Source organism: Choristoneura fumiferana, chromosome 7 (genome assembly GCF_025370935.1).
Source record: "Choristoneura fumiferana chromosome 7, NRCan_CFum_1, whole genome shotgun sequence".
In the NCBI taxonomy this organism is placed as follows: domain Eukaryota; kingdom Metazoa; phylum Arthropoda; class Insecta; order Lepidoptera; family Tortricidae; genus Choristoneura; species Choristoneura fumiferana.
In genome coordinates this window covers 2,358,759-2,378,656 of record NC_133478.1, presented here as the reverse complement: position 1 = coordinate 2,378,656, position 19,898 = coordinate 2,358,759, and the positions used below count along the sequence as shown (strand labels likewise).

Genomic DNA, 19,898 nt, shown 5'->3' with positions numbered 1-19,898 from the left:
TCTACTTTTAACGTTCAGTTACCAAAGCACGATGATCTTATACTTGTAAATGACGAACCCATGGCAACATAGGATTTATGTCGCTAAAATATTAATAAGTTTTTTGTGACAATATCGATTTTAAGTGACGTCTTCGCAAGGTTGAATCATCAAGGTTAGAATGATGAGTAGGTACCTAACAAAGTACGCAACACAAAATGATCATCATTGACTTAAATATGACAAAGACGTACTTCGTACGCAAACATTCACGCATTCTCAAATTTCAAGTGATGAGCGGAACAAAGAAGTCCGTCACTGAATTGTAATTTTAGTCTAACTTAAATTTTCTAATACAACTACTGTATTAGGTAATACAAAGTTCTAATTTTGATAAGGATTTTCTCCACGTTAGTGTTGAACATGGTTAATGAATAAATTAATAGATTTTTTTATAACATATCTAATCTAATCGAATAATCTAAGACAATAACATAAAAATGTTTCGTGAAAGCAGTAGGTGAGTATTTATTCTAAAAATATCGCCCCGAAAAATAATAACGTCACGAAATATTTTGGCAAAATATATGCGCATTTTTTTACCCTTATTGAGAGCCAGAAGCGATAATATTGATACAAAGCCATTTTGACAAACAGCAAGACATTTTTATTTATTTTTATTACATCCGAGATAAATGGCCTATTTCATTGTAGTGTATCACAGATATACCCAAACATTAATAAAATAACACTGTATTGACACTCGTGCCGCAAACCACAAATAATGCACGGAAACAAAAGGCAATCGACATCAACCAACAACAGCCACGGAAAACAAACGCACCACAAATTCAAAAACGTAACAATTCACAGGATGTCAGTCATTCAAATTGGCGGCAAAATTGTGACGTGACACTTGGCGGTACCAACCGCACGCACGACGCTTCGCGGCAAAGGAACACGGCATACTGCCAGTGGGTCGCGTCTGACGTCGGCACGACTCTAGTCAAACGTGATTTAAAAAGTTATTTTTCCTTCTACGCTACTCCAGTGTAGCTCAAGAGCATATTTACAAATTAAATTAATTAAAAACTTCTGCCTCGCAAACAAAACGTCCGCTGGAATTCTAAAATTCCAATTCAATTTATATAATTTAGCTGTATTGATTTCGTCTAAAAATAGACTAGATTTTTCAGGCAACGACCTTAAATATATTCATGAAAATGGGATAGCGTTACGTCATAAAGTAACAGGATTAACATTTAGTTGGTAAACATAATTCGGGGGTGTACTGCTAGTATCTGTTTGTGGAACAGTTAATTTAATCCGAGTGACTTATCGGCGGGCGCCAAACCGTGGAACTTCAAATATTGGGATAGTGTTGCTTCGCTGGATATCCGACTTTTGCAATCTCCAAACAACGAGGCTTAGAGCTCAGCATGCAAAGGTAGCTCCGAATACCTTTACGTTGGAATTACGTGAAAATTCTATCGGATTTTTCGTATACTGAAACAAATTTGAGCGTTTTTTTCTTTTAGCGGAACGGAAAAAATAGTGCTTTTTATGTAGAGTTGTAATCGTGTGGAGGAACTTACTTTATTCAGAAAGTATTAGACATTGACTACACAAATGTATTTATTTTTAATGGTAAAAGTAATATTTGCGATTTGATTCTTCTTCGGTTTTGTTATTCCAGAAAGGAAAATGTTTAACCTTTACAAAAAAAAATGCTTTTATAAATGAATAGTTTATTATAAAACAAAGCTTTTCGACACAGAATACGAACATAAAGAAAATAAATGCAGACTTTGCCAATTTGGCAACATTACGCGACCAAGCGTTCACAGCCGTTTATTTTAATAACCTCAGAGGACTCTAGCCGTAGCCGTAACAACGCAACGCTCCGAAAAACGCCCCTAAACTCGTATTTATATTTTTTTAATTAAAAAGGTGCCAAATGACAGAGTAATTTATAGGTGATGTTTACTTCAGTATTCTTTTCTTGCGTAGCTGAGCAAAAAACATTGTTTGCTGTACGAGTAATTTTTAATGAATCATTAAAGTGACTATCAATAGAAATAAACTCAATTATCCACGCGCCCTCGTTTAACAGTAACAGCGGGATAAATAAAACGTTTCAAAAGACTCCTTCGTTACTCGCTTAAATAACTCAATGCAATCAAAAACACCATAAAGCTTTTTAATCTTAAAATAACTGCAATCACGATATTTATAACTTTCAATTCGATATCGCTAAAGCAGAGCATAAATACCGCATAGCTTAAAACCTTTCATGTATTAATTGGAATATTTTTGCTCACATTTTCATTCCGACTTTGCGTATTATGCCCAGTTTTTTTGGATGCTTTGAGTAAAGATTAAAAAGATGCAAGCGTGAAAAGAAAAGGGAAATGTTTAAAAAGGCCGCCTTTTTATGTGGCTGGAAGTTTGTGGCAGGCTGTGTTTAGAGTTTAGAGGTTTGTTTATTTAAGTAAATACGAGTATATATGTACAGGCCGGAAATGAGGTAAAGGGAGGTATATGATTTGATTTGGATATACTGACTGGGTGTAGTTTGTTTGAAGGTAAACTATAAGACAGGTTTCAAGTTAAGGGTTAACAATTACAATACAATACAATACATCTTTATTGAACACCAACAAGTAGTAAGCAGTTACATAAACAGTTATATAGAGATTTAACTGAAATTACAATGGTTTACAATAAGAGGGGCCATTTTTGATGGTATATAGAAGTTCTTATTGTTAAAGCTTTGTTACAATACCGTTTATCGATAATTTACTTGAGTTTCAAGATTTATCGTTTTATTCAGACATTTTAATTTTTCTTCATATTCCTCTCATCCCCATTCTCCTCCTATACCAACACGGGAAACCTCGCATTTCAAAAACTTCATTCATGCATTCGATGCTAAAAACCATTTGGTTTGTTCAACGACCCCGCGAAACTTGTTAATTTTCCTTTTGCACACTTTTCTCTAGCCATAAATAGACACATGTTTTTTAATTGGACTTGTAAACAAGAAAGCGGAGTCTTGCATAATGAGCGCTTTTAATTTTTTTTATGGCGCAGAGTCTGCGACCGCGGGATTTTAAGGACACAGACAAGTTTTGTACCTTTTTTTGTTTTTTAATGAAATTAAAACTGTACAGCAGAGTTACTTTTAACATAGAGTTAAGCTATCTATGTTTTAAACTTAACGATTTTTACTAATAAAACACTACAAGACATTTTTAACACATACCTACTTCATTAATGTGATTAAATCTGGTGGGTGGTAGTACAGTTATTTTTTTTTATTTTTATATAGTTAGTTTTGCCGACAACGTTATTTTTGACAAAGTAACGAAGCCAGACTGAGTCGAATCGACTGTATATTTTCATCAATGCTATTCCTACCGAAGCTAGCGCACAAATTTCTAACTCCGTTGTAGCCACATTAGAATTAACCGTTACAACTTTTTGTAAACATTTGACACATAACCTGTCGAACTCGGTCGCGTTAGTGACGTGAAAAACAAAACAGCGCGAGACAAATGAATGCACATGTCACCTCATTCGGGCATAGACAAAGAACGAAATTGTCCTATGGAGCGACCCAGATCCGAGCCATTCAGCCATTGTGGCTCAATCTCATTACATAGCTTGCATTTTTAGGGTTCCTGCGTTAGCTTTTAAAAATGATAAGCTAGTTGATTCATGGTTTTCATAAAATCATCTAAAAACATACAAAGAAAGGAAATATTTCATTGTAATAAAAGCGAGCTAGATGACAAGTTAAGTTTTAATAAAATTACTTCACTTTTGAACACCACGGAATATTAACAAACAGCGTATACATATGTTTGAGCAAAAGTCATTTAATGTCCTCAATAAAGTCCATGAACGATAAAAATCAGGCCTTAGCAGCTTTTTTACAAGCTTTTATTTAACTTGCAATGTATCTAAATAGGTCACTTCTTTTTTGTATGTAAATATGTGCGGGTCAAATCTTGCAAGTTGAATTTGACCCACTTCCTGTGGTCGGATTGACTTGAAATTTGTCATAAATGTGGTGACGATGCAATAATCTGGCACTGCCAGACTGGCAGTGACAACCAGGCAGGATCATCTCTGCAGGACGGAACTCCTCAACGGTTAAAATGGCTTTATCAACTTGAAATTGGTAAGGAAATGTAGTTTGGATGACAATGCACGCACAGTCAAGAAAAATACAGTCTGCAAAAAAAGCTTGTATTAAAAATGTTTTTTTTTTAACAAAAAACTTCTTACTCACATAATAATAATATTGTTGTGTCTTGTGTTGTGAATAAATGAATTTTCTTTCTTTCATTCATTCCCTTTTCGTAAATACTGACTGATTCCTATAAAAAAATGTGTTTGTTGCCACCTAAGGTACATATGTAAATATTGTACTAACCAAATCAAAGGGCCAGTCTATTTGCTAGAGCCCGCATGTGTGACGCAAACAAGAGTTGGGAAGTACCGGGTCCCTCGTCCCTACTGAACCCGACATTCTTAAACAACATCATACCTAAACTGCATGATATTGACGCAAAAACTGTAAACTATACAAAAATAACAGCCCGATCTAAAGTGGCTTATGAAAACCCATTTGAGACCTTTAGTCTGAAATTAAGCATGAGGTTATCTTCATGACGTTGTGAAGGAATAAAAATGGATTTTAGAAAATTTTTGTGGTAATCCAAAGGGAATTGTTCCACGAAGGAAGTATCAATGAGGGAAGAGAGGGAGAACAAGAAGAAGAAAAACGTAGATTTGAGGGAATAATAATATAGAAAAGACTTGTAAGTCAACATAACTCATCAGTTTAAAATGTAAACGAAGGGTATGTATAAACGAAGACATCAGTCAGAAAGTAATCACCGCGAACTAAGTTAGAATAGCGGAACGACAGACAGCACCCTCTCGTGGGTAAATAAGATTTCAACCGAAAGCCATAGGCCTAAGGAAGGCAGGGGATTTGATTATGTACGCATAACATTCCTGTTTCACCTAAATTACTGCAAGCAAAGCATTTAAGGCAAAGCCAGAACGTCATGTTACGTCGTAAAGGGGCGTAAAACGATTTATCCGGATAATTTCCCTCTCATAAACAAGCACACGCGTGTCTTATATACTTACAGGGAAATGGGAAACGGGAATCCAGTGCGGTTGTTTCTTACGTGTTGTTCAGAGTGATTTAAGGGTTTTTTGTTTTTTCGCATCGAAAACACAAAGTGGATTGACCGGAGCGAGATGTCACAAGAGAGAACGTGACGTAGAAATCTATGGTAAGTAAAATTTCCGGAAAGCAAATAACGTCTACATCCCTTAAGGACCCCACTTAAATTTCGTTTTGGTCAACGGAAATCTTGTTTGGATTATCCCTGCGAAAACAGAATTAAACAAGCTTTCGATTTTTATAAGCGGAGGGCCACCGGGCAGTCCTAACGGAGTTTGTTAAGTAAATTTCACGGTTAGTTACAGAGAAGGAAAACATAATTTTCGTTCGCGCGCCACTCGTTTTAAAAATGAGAAATTATGCAAGTGACTTGTCGTCGGAATATTGATGATAGGGTTTAAACCGATCGAATCCCATTACAGGGAATGATATCGTAAAATTCTGACGGGAAATTGCTTATTCCAAAAAATATTCGCTGGAAACTGGCAACCAGGAAAACACGCATGTTGAACGCAATCATTAATAATGTAACATCATTTGAAGGGAAAAATGAAACAAAGTAGCGATGGCGACTCCATGCGTAACAGTTTCGATGTTAGTTTTGAATAATAAAAGCGTGAAATTAGAGTTATATGTACATACAGGAAGGCAAACAAAGCTTTCGAACAATAGGCTAACGGTTAGCGGAACGTGCTATTTGGATATTTTAGTACACTTAGCGAAGCGGGTCGGCTGAAAAATGGGAAAGTTTTTAACGAAAACGTATATGAGGGTGTAAAAAAATGCAGATGTTTTTCGGCTGGGAGGGGAGAGCTGGCTGCTGCCGCCGGCATAGCAACAAAACGTACGAAACCCTACGAATAAATAATAAGTCAGGAGTTGTAACTTATACCTAACTGTGTTATAAAAATGGCCTTCCGTGTCCTAGTAGGCGGGGCTTAAAAGCGTGTTCTACGCGTCATTCGACTGACATCTGACATTGCATCACGCGAGCAAACCAATCCCTGCTTTCCTTCTGAATTTTTACCAATCAACAAGCACGTCTGTTTGCAACCTCTAAAATAATTCGAATTTGAATCATGTCGTTTTGGTTTAACGTATGGCCACTTTTTGTGTGGGATTTGTTCTGAGTCTTGGCTTATTATTTATTATTAGTACGAAACAATATAAATCGAGTGCCATTATTATTGCCATGGGTGATGCAAACAAAGTATTAAATCGTCTTCGAGCTCTCAAAGTGAGTTATACAAGTCGAAATGTTGTCCAAGAACGATTGATTCGTTATGACTCCTGTCATCCATAATATGACGTAAGATGTGAGACGAATACTCTGTAAAAGCTTCAGTTTTTTGCAGACGTGAAAGCACTCTAGATGACGAGCGTGATCAGATTGAAAAGATATGTCACCGCGAATTGAACAGGTAACTGGATCGAGAACATAAACATTAAGTGCGTCGACGTTGAAGAAATAAAAGAATCCTGAGATGTTACGCTTAAATATTATTTGTTTTTATCAGCAGTATGTTTGTTTACACGCCACTATTGATATAAGCAGTCAGGGGCGTACCCAGGTTCTGGCCCAGGCGGGGCAAGTCACATTTTTTTAGGTTGAATCCCCGAGCTTGTTTTCTCGTTCACACAACACAGCTTGCGAGGTTTTTCGAAATTAAATATATAATACATATTGTAAACACACACAATGTCCTAGGGGGGCAGCTGCCCTCCCCTGCCCCGCCTCCCTTGGTACGCCCATGTATGCAGTGATCACAAATTTTGGGTGAGTTGGTCGAGAGACTAGAGTCCGGTTAGTAGGACACCTTAGCGTGAATAGCTACGAGATGCGGGTTCGAATCATGTGCGGCGAATTGCACTCGAAAATCATATGCGTTTTTTTAAAAAAACCCTGCCGTTAAAAAAAAAGCCCTGTCCAATAATACGGTATTTGATATGCAGCAAGTATGGCGGTACTGGCGTGTGACGTCACATGCCAATATGTCTTTCTCTGTCTAATCTTGAATTTCAAACCCTCATAACTTTGTTATTTATAAAGGTAGCTTAAAAATTGTTTCTTTATTCGATAACAGGCATTGTGTAGTTTTAATTTATAAAACATATACAAAATAGTCAAATACCGTATTGCGGGCCATTGCATTCGCCATCTCTCTCTACCTTATCCTATACCGTAAGACAGAAACAAGTTGTGAAAACGATTGTGCTTCAGAGTGTGTTAAACAATAAGGCTCTACTTTTCATATCATTACTGAAATTCCGCGAATTTCTCACGCCAAAGTATAAAAGCACTACTTTACTATATTCCCTAGTAATATCCAAGGCGACTGGTCAGCTTTTATCCTCGCACAAAATCATCACAAACACTATCGATACAATGATAGATGCGATAATCGATCACTATCGACAAATTCACAAAACATGTCCCCGCTTTTACGAAGCTTTGTAAGAGATGCGAAACTTGGAATTTTCCGTGATCCGATTTAAGGTCCAAACTACGATGGGGCGTAGTGAGTTGGGAACTTTTAGGGCAAGTTGAGTAGCTGCACACGGCGACTTTGCAATTTTTTGGGAGATGATCGCAAGGCCGTGATAGTAACACGATGTTATTGTGAGACATTTGCTAGCCTGTAGGTATATATTGATAGCGAAGGTATCTATATCTAGACATTTGACGGCTTAATTTATTTAAATGAAGGTTAAGCTTGCTTTGCTGCTGTAGAAATATGAAAAGCATAATTCGGATTTATGCAGAATTTGCGGGTATTGGAAATTCTCTATCCCGTGCTAATTTCTTGAAATACTTTGTGCACTATGCACATGCAGGTGAATAAAGAATTAGAATACCTACTTACGAATAAATATTTAGGGTAATATGTCTGTCAAAATTCAAGTTAGCTCCAGTGGTTCAGTCAGGCAGAACGTTGTCTTTTAATCAGTCAGTCAGTCACATTTTTAAGCCAGCGTGCGTGTCGCCATTTTATCAAGGCTTATCGAATGAACGTTTCAAAGAAACGACATACAATAATCACTACAAATCAGTGTCTAGCTAATGATTAACATAAGTAATGCGGACGATAAAAATTTGAACAGCGTGTAAATCACCACATTGACTGCGGCATAGGAAATTTCAGACGCGCGACTATTCGTGTCGCAAGAAAGTCGCCGTCTGGCATGGCATTTAAAAATACGTAAGGCTGTTCGGAAATGATATTAAACGCATCCTTATATTGAAAGGTTTCCTGGGTAGGACCAGCTCGTAAGTTATTTAAGGGCTAAGAAAGCTTTGATTCTCCCTCCTTTGACGTGAAAAAGGTACTATTATTGTGTCTCAAAAAGAAATGGGTCAGACAGACGGAGTCGATTTCATGAAATTCGCGGCCAAGAGCGAATCGGACACGTAATTTATACCAAACACAGGTAAGTACCGAATAGAAAAAAAAAATTAAGCTAAACAATCGCTTCATTCGAATCACTTGTCATCCCAAATACTTAATCCATAATATTTCTTTTACACACTTCTTTCGAACCTTCTTCAATCCACCGAACCTCTTGAATCTCGAATTCAACATCGCACTTAGAGCATCTAATATCGGACCTTTTTTCCAATACCGGTATTTTTTCGATACCGAAAATTCAAATACCGGTTTTCCGGTATTTCGATATTTTTTCGATATTCGTATTATTAAAGTAAAATAAATGATTTTCCCGCAACAAAACTTTCCGGTACCGACAATCTTAAGTAGCTAAGATTATTTCAAATATGTCTTAAACTTTATTCGTGTTAAAGGCTTAACAATCAAAAATGTATCACTCCGATAAACTAATGTTTATTGATTCGGTCGAAACGTTGGCGGTGCTTGAGGCTCTCCAGCGATGCCGTATTGACTATCGGTATATCGAAGTGTTGAAGTGTCTGTATAAAATCGCCACTATGTCATTCCGAGTAGATACAGGAACAGACTTCGAAGGCGATTCCCTTGAAAAGAGGCGTAGCGTAAGCCAGGGAGATGGCATATCTCCGAAACTGCAGGGCTACTACGAAACTCGAAACTCGAAGTTCGTGTCGTGCGGTCCCTCTGACACTTATACTATTTAATACGAGAGCGAGAGGAACCGCACGACCCGAACTTCGAATTTCGAGATTCGTAGTAGCACTGCTGTTTGCTGCCGCTTTAGAAGACGCCTTCAAACTTCTGGAATGGAAAGGACAAGGCATCAATATGAACGGCGAATAATACGAGTACATCACTCAACTTCGGTTTGCCGATGATATCGTGGTCATGGCAAAGTCGATGGAAGAACTAAGCACGATGCTCGAAGGCCTCAATCGAGTCTTCCAACGGGTACCTAGGCCTCAAAATAAACATGGACAAGACGAAGGTCATGTCGAATGTCCATGTGGTGTCGTGTGGTGTGTTGGTTGAGAATTAGATTCTTGAAGTTGTTGACGCGTATGTATACCTGGGACAAACCGCAATTAGATAGGTCCAACTTCGAGAAGAAGGTCAATCGTCAAATCCAACTCAGATGGGCAGCGTTTGGGAAACACGGAAATGACTTTTCGTCCAAAATTCCTCAGTAGGTACCTTAAGACGAAAGTCTTTAACCAATGTGTGTTACCAGTGATGATGATGACATATATATCCGAGACGTGGTGATTACTATAAGTAGGCCATATGTTTAAATAGGCTCAGAGTTGCTCAGAGAACTATTGAAAGAGCTATGCTTGGTGTTTCTCTACGGGATCGAATCAGAAATGCGGAGACACGTAGAAGAACAAGGGTCACCGACATACAGTACACTGTACTGAGTACAGGGCCCTCTTTCACCTATTAGAGGCCCTGGGCACAACATGCTGCATTCGGTAAGCCTGATTTTCAGGCGAGAGTAGAGTACCTAGGTTATCGTTTGGTAATGGAGGAGAGACTAGGGGGCCCCAAACCATCGCGGGGCCCTGGGCGCTTGCCCGCCCAGTGTGCCCAGTGGGGAAGAGAGGCCTGCCGACATAGCCAAGCGAATTAGCTCTTTGAAGTGGCAATGGAGGACGTATAGTACAGAGAAAAGATGTCCGTTGGGGCCGAAAGATTCTCGATGTAGAACTGCGGATCGGCAAGCGCAGCGTAGGACGTCCACCAACGAGATGGACGGATGACCTGGTTAAAGTTGCAGGTTCACGGTAGATAGGTAGGAACACACTACTAAAACGCGACGCCATGCTACGCCACCTGACCCTTGTCAGTAGTACTAATAAATCCCATGCATTTACTATATGGCCAGGTGTAGATATAAGACACGGCACGTGATGACACGCGGTTTTGTCATAGGTACCTATCAAGGTATCGTTGGTAATCTTTATAAATCGTAGATTCTAATTTAATTTACTTTAAATAATACTATTAATAAAATAAGTAATTAATTTGTGACTTTTGAGAGTGTTGAGAGTACAATACTCTATTAAAAAACCAAATAAATATTATTTAGAGATTAATATCGAAAATATCGAAATACCGGTATTATACGATTTCAATATCGGTTGTGTTAATATCGGAATTTTGGTCCGATATTCCGGTTTTTCGATATTATCGAATACCGGTATTCATGCTCTAATCGCACTTCACGTGTATTCCATCCCTGCGTCAGATTAAAAGTCTCTCAAAAACAATCCTCAAAAATGTTGGCACACAAACATATGAAAAATATGATGTCACTATTTTTTTTTTTAGGTCGCCGCGTCCCTATCGTGTAGGTGACCCTACACGATACACTAGATGCTTGCTGTTGTTTCTTTTTTTAAGTTTTTATTTTATTTTATATGAGATGTTTTGTCATTTCCATTAAATTACACAAGATATTTCATAATTAATCTGGAATATTTCCATAGTAGTGATGATGTTTCCAGGATTGTTTAATATTTTATTCGAGGACAATCGTGGTACATTGAATGATGTCTAAATTCAATCAAAAAATCCTATGAAAAACCTTTACACGGCTGTTCAATCCAAACTGTCCAGATGGAGGTCAATCGCTAGACAGTTTGAAATAAAAAATACCTACTTAAGCGGAATCCTGGGCATCAATGGTTTACGATTAGTTGTCACGTTTGTTCACACGGAAAAAATGGATAGACGCTGAACGTGATGTCTGGGTGGATTTATTGTAATAAAGTTTAACTGTTAGACTATTTATATCTTGAAACGCAGATACTGTCCGCAAGAAAGTAATGCTTTTTATCAATCCCAGGTGGCTTGTATCTGTGATACTTTTCGCAGACAAGAAGTGACGGTTAACCATGTAATACGAGTTAAAAGCCCGAGGCGCGTACATGGCTTAAAAGCCAAATACTTGTTTTTTAGGCTTAATTTGTAAGCATCGTTTGAGTATATGCTCAAACAATGGGGTATTGCAGAGATTTGTTTAAAAAAAGATTACATGAAATTGGTGTAGCTTGGCAGTTATACGTATTTTAAGACTTCACGTTATTTTTCTATTAAACTGAAGTTAATACTAAATCGCGAATTATTTTTGCTAATAGATAAAAGTGGTCATTGGTTAGTACGTATAGTATAGTATAGTATCACAGTATCGTATAGTTCACAAAATTCCTTTGTTATTCTATGCTTCTGTCTGTGAGTATCATAAACTAATGTAGCGACTCCTAGCGCCATCTAGTGAGCAAATGTAAACTCCGACCGAATCCTACATCGCGCTTTTGAAGTTTCTTAACTCGGTTACAACTTCTGACGCTCTTCCTTTGGACTTCGGTTCCCAGGCATAATACCTGCCGCTGCCTTTTGCCTTGTGAGAAATCTCTCTATTTTTGACTAAGGTCATCGACGGTCAATCCCTACAGTTCCTTTTTTTTGGTAATCCCTCACACATGAGAGCTTAAAACATTAAGGTATCATATAAGGTATCATTGGCGACCGCGACACACAACCGCAACCGGGTAGCTTAGACCACTGTTAGTCATGAACTCAATCGCGCGACGCGGTCGCTTTATATCCATCAGACCGTCCATTGTTAACGACCCCACCAAGCGCTACCCAGGGCTGCGGTTGCCAAAAAGGATCTGTCGACAACACCTCTTCTAACAGTGATGTTGACAAATAGATGAAAAGATTCAAATTGCATGCGTCTATCAACTATTGAGAGTATAGCTACTAGCTGGATATAATATTCTTAAACGATATGTTATCCCAACATAATCCCAATCCCAATATCTCAGGGTTCGTATTGGGAGTATCATTAACAATGAACGGTTAGTGCTTCATATTAATTCATACCAAGCTGTGTGTCGCGCGATCCGGTCGCGGTCGTGAGTCGCGGTCGCCATCGTATGCTACCTTTACGAAAAGTTCACTGACCTTGTATTTGTTGATAGAGTCCATCTGCTCCTTGGTGACATTGTCGTGAGCGGGCGGTCGCGGGGGGGCGTCGCGGGGTGCCTCCCGCGGGGGGATGGCGGGCGCGGCCGTCTTCGCGGTGCCGTTCACCTGCTGTGGAGGCAGGTGTTAGTGGGTGCTGATGGTGGGTGGTGGGGAAAGGCTTATTTTATTTAATCCTATAAGGATCGCATGGTCTAGGGTTACAAAATTAAAACGTTAACCTTAGGCTATGCATGACAGTTCCAATCGTTTTGACACTAACCCTGGGTTCTACGGTTCTACAGTTAACCCTGCTCCGTGCAAGTCCGCCTAAGAAGCCTTTGGTCCCAAGTGCAAATTCGTTAATATCCAGTTGTCAATATTGCTGGATTTTTAGCGTTTCTCAAATTGAACAAACCGTTCAATAAATCCAATAAATAAAATGATAATGATTCAATAAATTATTTGAACAAACCATTTTTCTTTCGTTCGAAAGGTGGATGTTATATCCAGTTTTTCAGTGCTTTTTGAACACCAGACTAGATACTTTCTTCATAAATACTTAAATATGATGATATCTACTGAAAATCAACTAATTTCCACTCGGACACAACAAGAATCCCACTACATCGCTTAGAAATCCGTCAGAACTCTCTGCCGAGGTCAGTTTTCCCGGAACGCTGTAATCTGGACATATTTAAGGTCAACGTGAACAGACACCTTGTAGGCAAACGTGTACCATCTTAGGCCTCATCTTTGCCTTCCATCAAGCGGGATTGAGATCAAACGTAAGCCTACTTTATAGAAAAAAAACTCTACAAGCAAGCGGGGCTGGCCAAGCCTTCTCTATTGTATAGTTCTGGTAAGATTTTATTTAGATTTGGGTCTCTTTATTGTGCTATCAGCTGCTTACAGCGTTACGTGGGACTTTCGCCGTGCGAAGGTATTAGTCTAAGCAGTTTTACTGTAATCATCGTTATATCTACCGGAAGACGTTTACTCTTGAACATAAGTCGTCCCCTAGGACCTCTACGAATGCACATAGTACAGCTGTTGGTTGAGCATTCTTGTCACCAGGTATTCATTTGGCATCCTCCATAGCAGTACAAAGCATTTTTAGACGGTTTCTAATTGATGTGTAGGGAGACTCTTGCAAAGGGACTGCTGACAATATAGAGCCATCAGGCAGAGCCGACATAAGGGTTCTTGGGTAGAACAAGTGTTGTAAGCCACAAAAAGTGGCAAGGAGTGCTAAAATCAACCAACCAATTTGAAGCAGTGTCCAAATGATGGGATAGAAAACATTGAGCTAAGGGCGCAGAAAGACCACCTCGCTTTGCTATGATCTAGAGAGACCGGTGCTACCATCAGGTTTCTATATTGTCGTTTTACGTTTACGGAATGTAGGCCAAGACGAGAGAAAAAACGGGAAACTTTTTACTTTAGCTGGCGTCAACTATACACGGTACGTACTTCATGCATTTACAAACACACGACCACATACACCACGTACATACATGGATGGAGTAGAGACCGATTTTAATGTCAGTACTACTTGTTGGGCAACAATCAGCCAACATAAGGGTCACGGTTATAAGTTAGAGACAGGAATACCTGGTACTCTAACGTATACTTCCGGGTCCCTTTGTCACAACATGGTCAGTGAGCAATAGACAAATATTTATACACTATTGTAAAATTACGTAACGTGTCTGAAGCCAGCTTAGTATTGTCATAAATAGTTATTTACGGACACTTGCTGGAAATAATACCCATATCTAGATTTAGTCGGTAAGTAAACCTGGTTTAAGCTTCATACTTCCATAATTTTTGATACCAGGTACCAAACTGAGCATAAAACTAAATAGAGATTAAATTTTGGCAGCAAGTGGCCATTGACTCGTCTATTTATTTTGTACAGTTAATTATAAAGTCAATAAGACAAAGAAGATTTAAAAGCTAGTTAGGACCTTCTATTAGCATAGAATATTAAATATTAGAAATTCGAAAGCCCTTTGCACTTGGCTACTCTTGGCTAAGATCCTAGATAGTTTAATTATTAGCCCAAGGGTGCGGCTCGAAAGATTTAACAACATTTGATATAATTGTAACTTGGTATAATAATAATAATAATAATATCATCGGACACTTGACAGTTGACACCAATTGACCTAGTCCCAAGCTAAGCAAAGCTTGTACTATGGATACTAGGCAACGGATAAACATACTTGTATTAAACATATATTAAACATCCAAGACCCGAAAACAAATATTTGTATTATTCATACAAATATCTGCCCCGGACGGGAATCGAACCCGGGACCTCAAGCTTCGTAGTCCGGTTCTCTAACCACTTGGCCATCCGGTCGTCAAACGGTATAGCTCTACACACCACGTTATTTTAGTAATTTGTTTTAGTTTTAGTTTTTATTTTTCATTTATGTAAGTTTTTAAGTCTAGGATACTTATTTTTTTTATTTAATGCTTATTATCAATTTTATTATTATTAATTGTCAATAAATGTCTTCAATTTATTCAAGAAGTAAACTTTACGGGATTATGATTTATTCTATTTCACATGCAATGGGTTAGACTAAGGTTAATTTTATAAAACAATCGTAGCAAGTTTTCGTCTGCCATAAATTGAATTATATCAAATGCAGCATTATACCAAAATTAAATGTTACAGTTATACCAAAAGTTTGTTACACACCCCTAACCAGCACATCATCGCTTAGGTATCCTTTCAACAAAAAGTCGCCAAGTCGAAAGGTTCTTCATAGAGTAAAGCTTGTCACCACGTTACGTGGTCCACATAACAACGACGTCTCGACAGAGGTCACCGCATTGGTCAGACAGCTTTTCCAATTTGATCGTTCTTTGATGGATCTTTGGTCTGAGGGAACCCCTAGACATGTTTTGACAAAGACGCCCTCTATCGGAAAGTCGCAATTACGATGCGGTATCTGCTGCATCTCACAGCAAATGAACAACTCCTGGTCATGTTAGATAGCTTTAGGGAGGGGCTATTGGAATAGTTGGCCAAAAATTAAATGCTCAAGTCACGATTATACGCCAGGAAAGGTCCGACAAGTTTAGGTATTTCCGGAAAAAGACCCTAACTACCTAGTCGGACGAGGGTTCCCTGGTCAAACCCGATAAGTCGAAATAAATGACTGTTGAAAAAGAACACTAAATGTACTTAGAAGTTTAAATTCAAAAGTTTGATGAATTATTAGATCGAGTCATTGGGTTTGACCAGGGAATTCTCGGACTGTTTCTGACTTATAACGTGAGTTGAGCCGTATAATTTTAAGTTTTATAAATCGCGAGAGCTAAAGTATTATGCTAAGGATAGTTTGAATTGCTCTACAATGAGGGCTATCGTTTTTTGTCTCACTAGATGGCGCACTGTTGCGTGAGGTTTTTAAGTATGGCTTTCAAAGTCTGTTATTACAGGCGTGAAAACAAAGTTTAAATTAAAATCATATTTAATACACCTTAAAACCGTACCATAAAAATATCAAGCATGCCACAGTGTTGCATAGACCACGTTTAGTTCTGAAAAAAAGGGAACAGAGAGGTTTCCGAAAGACAAAACTGTCTCAAAACAAAGACATTCATTGCCCCGGAACGTATATTTGCCATAAATAATTTCAGATATTGCAAAATATTCATAAAATTATTCTAATTATAAATAAACCCGCGTAGCTCACCCAAAAACTATGAGCGAATTCATACGCGATAGCCCTCATTGGATTAGCACCCTCCCCTCTACCTTTACAGATAAATCTTTGGAAGTTGATTTTAAATGTTACAAGTGATGCTATGCTTGAAATGATACAGGGATTGAGTGCACACGACAATGATGGTGATTTTCCACCGGCGAGGCGAGACGGGACGAGGCGAGACGAGAATTGAAATTTGTATGCATTCTCGCGCGCCCGCCGCGAGCCGCCACGGGCGCCGCCATACAAATTTCAATTCCCGTCTCGCCACGTCTCGTCTCGCCTCGCCGGTGGAAAATCACCTTGAGGGTTTTCATATAGGCGAAATATCGCTAGATGGCGTTAGTATCGTGAGTTTGACGTTTGACGTTAGCTCGTGATTGGTTAAATAACTAAACGAGCCAATCACAAGCAAACGTCAAACGGACCTCACGATAGTAACGACATCTAGCGATATTTTGCCTCAGTAAAACCCTCATTCAGTCGTAACTTGTCTTTTTTTAATGACTATTCAAGATTGTCTTAAGTTAGTTCCAAAGAAAAATCTAAGACACAATAATTACAATCGGCTTGCAAGATAACCATCCACATCACATTGTTACGCTGTATCCGAGCTGACTGTACCGTTATTTCAGAATGTTATCAACATCTTTAGTAACCCCATGCATTTATCCTTATTTTATGAAAATAAGCCACGGCAACTATTGAACTTCAGACGAGCTTATCTTAATCTCTTAGATCAGGTACGTACAAGAGCTGCTGTGGTTTTTGGACATCTTAAATAAAAAAATTAAGTCACAAGTTTGTAGGCATTGACATCTATGTACCTTACGGCGCTAGACTGGCTGTTTGGAACAAAACGTGCGGCGCATCAATCATCAATTCATCAATATTACTTTGACAACCCCTGTCACGGACGTCAACAAACTATTGTGAATTTCATGCAGTCTATACATAGATGACGATGCAAGTAAGTGACAAAGTCTTACATCTATTTAAAAGTATAACATGCTACATTGTTACCGTTTTTACATTGATCCCCACATTCATATAATTAAGCGATTACAGCAGTCTTATTTAGGTAACATGCACTTATAATAAAGAGCTTTATCAACCTGAAAAGAAACGGTTAGTCACTAGAATCTAAAGTAGTAAAAAATAGGCCCAATAGACTAAATTCCTTTAAAAATATTCCGCCAGATTTTCAAAAATCATCGGACACGTATTTTTTAATTTGTCAATAATAGGGAATATTACTGAAATTTTTGCTCCTCTCATTGCAAATGCACCTATAAATCATGTAATTACATTTTTACCATTTAAATAATAAATAATTAATTTCGTATTAATTTAATAAATTTTTATTAATACTATATCTATATGAAAAATATCATCTCTTTTAGTGGTTACTAAAACTAACCATTATATAAAAATCATGTAATTCAATAATTTTTGGAATATAGCTCTACGTTACTATCGATGTAAAATATCATGTTATTTTGTTACTAATACTAATAAATATGTCATGATTTCTACTCTTTGGTACGATCTGCCATGGCGACAAAATATAAAGAGACTGACGTTGTCATGGGTTTGCGCTAGTGTCGCCCTCTGTGCAGAGCTTGGATTGGGTTTTGTATTGAGATGCGAGTTACGTCGATACCCTAACTCTTTCAGACCTCCAGGGTGCCACAAAAAAAGGCTGCGGAAGAAGCAACTGAAATGTAGAAAGTAGTAAAAGACGAGCATACAATTTCTTTGAGACTTGAGTCTTTTTGAGACCCAGAGTCCATGGGGTCTCAGTACACACGTTTGTAAATTGCATTAAATAAACCCGTCCCCCCTCCCCGCACTCCCGGACTTATTTGTCATTTTTTGTTTGAATGACAGAATAAAAAATACAATGTCCAATATTTTTTGATAATTCATCTGACGGATTGATTACTTATAATAGCATTTTTTACCCAGGTCATTCCCTAATAATGCTAGTGAAGACAAAACGCCTGTTAGATATAAGGCCTGGCCACGTCTACCCGCGACGGCGCAGCAACCGTTTTCTTCTGTTCATTGCATGTTGCATGTTCTACCAGGTGAATCGATTTTTTAAGTCACACCACAAAAAAAAATTCGAAAGCGGCAAAACAGTGATAAATTTGAAATAGAATTTGTGTAGTAAACAATCTTAGTCTTCGTTTCATAGTAATTTTATATTTTCAAATGGTATTGGTATTATTTCGAGTGGTGTGATTTAAAAAATCGACCGAGTTTCACGCCGCATGAGCAGCTGGCCGGCGCGCCGACCATCGCACGTGCGACCGTGCTGTAAATGCTGCACACTATGAACAAATTCTATCTTTCTCTTACGAACCACCCAGGCAGTATGAAAGTGAGAGTGAGATAGAATTTCATTTAAGTCGCTTAATATTAACCTAATTAACCTATGCTTAGCATTTTGTGTTAGCTTTCGTTCTAACAAGCGTCTCGCATGCGTACACCTTAAAAAGTGTCAAATACAATGAGAACAGTTTGTTGCCGACACGTGCCTCTAGAGGCGCTGTCAATTGCCCATAGTAATTGAGACATTTAAAGTGAATGCAATCCATACGTTTTCTTATATCAAAGACTTATCAGGCTTTTGTCTACAAGCAGAGATTAGTAAATACTTTTATACATACATATAACGTAGTAATTAAATCTTTCAATAAATAATTTAAATAACACATAGATCCCTTAGAGTTAACAGTCTCGAAAAACGCAGAAATTCTGAAAATACGGCGTATTTACCGAAGCGACCAATGTAACAATTTCAAACAGTCAAGTTAAAATTTAAGCAGGAAACACCGAAAATTCATAGAATTTAATGATTTCGTCATTAAATCTGGAGCCGCGGACAGTAGAGCGTGCAGTAAGCGTGATAAATGACGATGATTAATGATTATTAATGACCATTAATGCTAGAATGATAGTGACATCAATCATGAAAGTCGATCCGTTATTTGTATCTTTAGGATTCAATTTTGATATTTTGTGCATTGGTATTATGTGTAGTTGTACAACGTAGAACCCACGTGAAGAAAATCAGTCAGAGAACCAAATGTTGTATCTCACTCTGACGCATTAAACGTTACGTGCAAGAATGGGTCAAAGTGGTTTTCGCGCCTCTTCCAAATTGTTGAATAGGTATACACGTAAACATTTAATCCTAAAAAGCGGACTTTAAACCCATATTGTGAAATTTTAAACATCAAACAATATTATAGCCGAAAGAAAAAGATCTTAAGGGGACTTGTCTGACTAGCACAATGTGAATATTGTATCATCAGAGACAAACATAAATATGAGACTCTTAGATATTTAATTTAACGCCCCTCTTGCATAGTTGAGGGTTTAAAATGATCTCGTTGAACTGCACCTTGAACATCATAGCATGGAAGGTAAAATAGAGTGGTTGTAACAAAGACGGAGTAGCATAGTAGAGAATTTGGACGTTGTTAAAATTTGTAAATAAATTAATTGTGACATAGTAACTGCAAATGCATGTACACTTGGCTATTGCCAAGAAAGGTAAGGGCAAATGATAGAAAAACAAGAAAAGAGCCAAGATGCTAA

General features: G+C 38.0%; 1 protein-coding gene across 1 annotated transcript in view; it reads right to left on the bottom strand.

Moving 5' to 3' along the window:
* Positions 1-19,898, bottom strand: part of sdt (MAGUK p55 family member stardust) — a 233,774-nt gene that overhangs the window by 90,533 nt on the left and 123,343 nt on the right. The window contains 1 exon segment of the mRNA XM_074089810.1: positions 12,562-12,693. Coding sequence (XP_073945911.1) covers positions 12,562-12,693 — 132 coding nt within the window.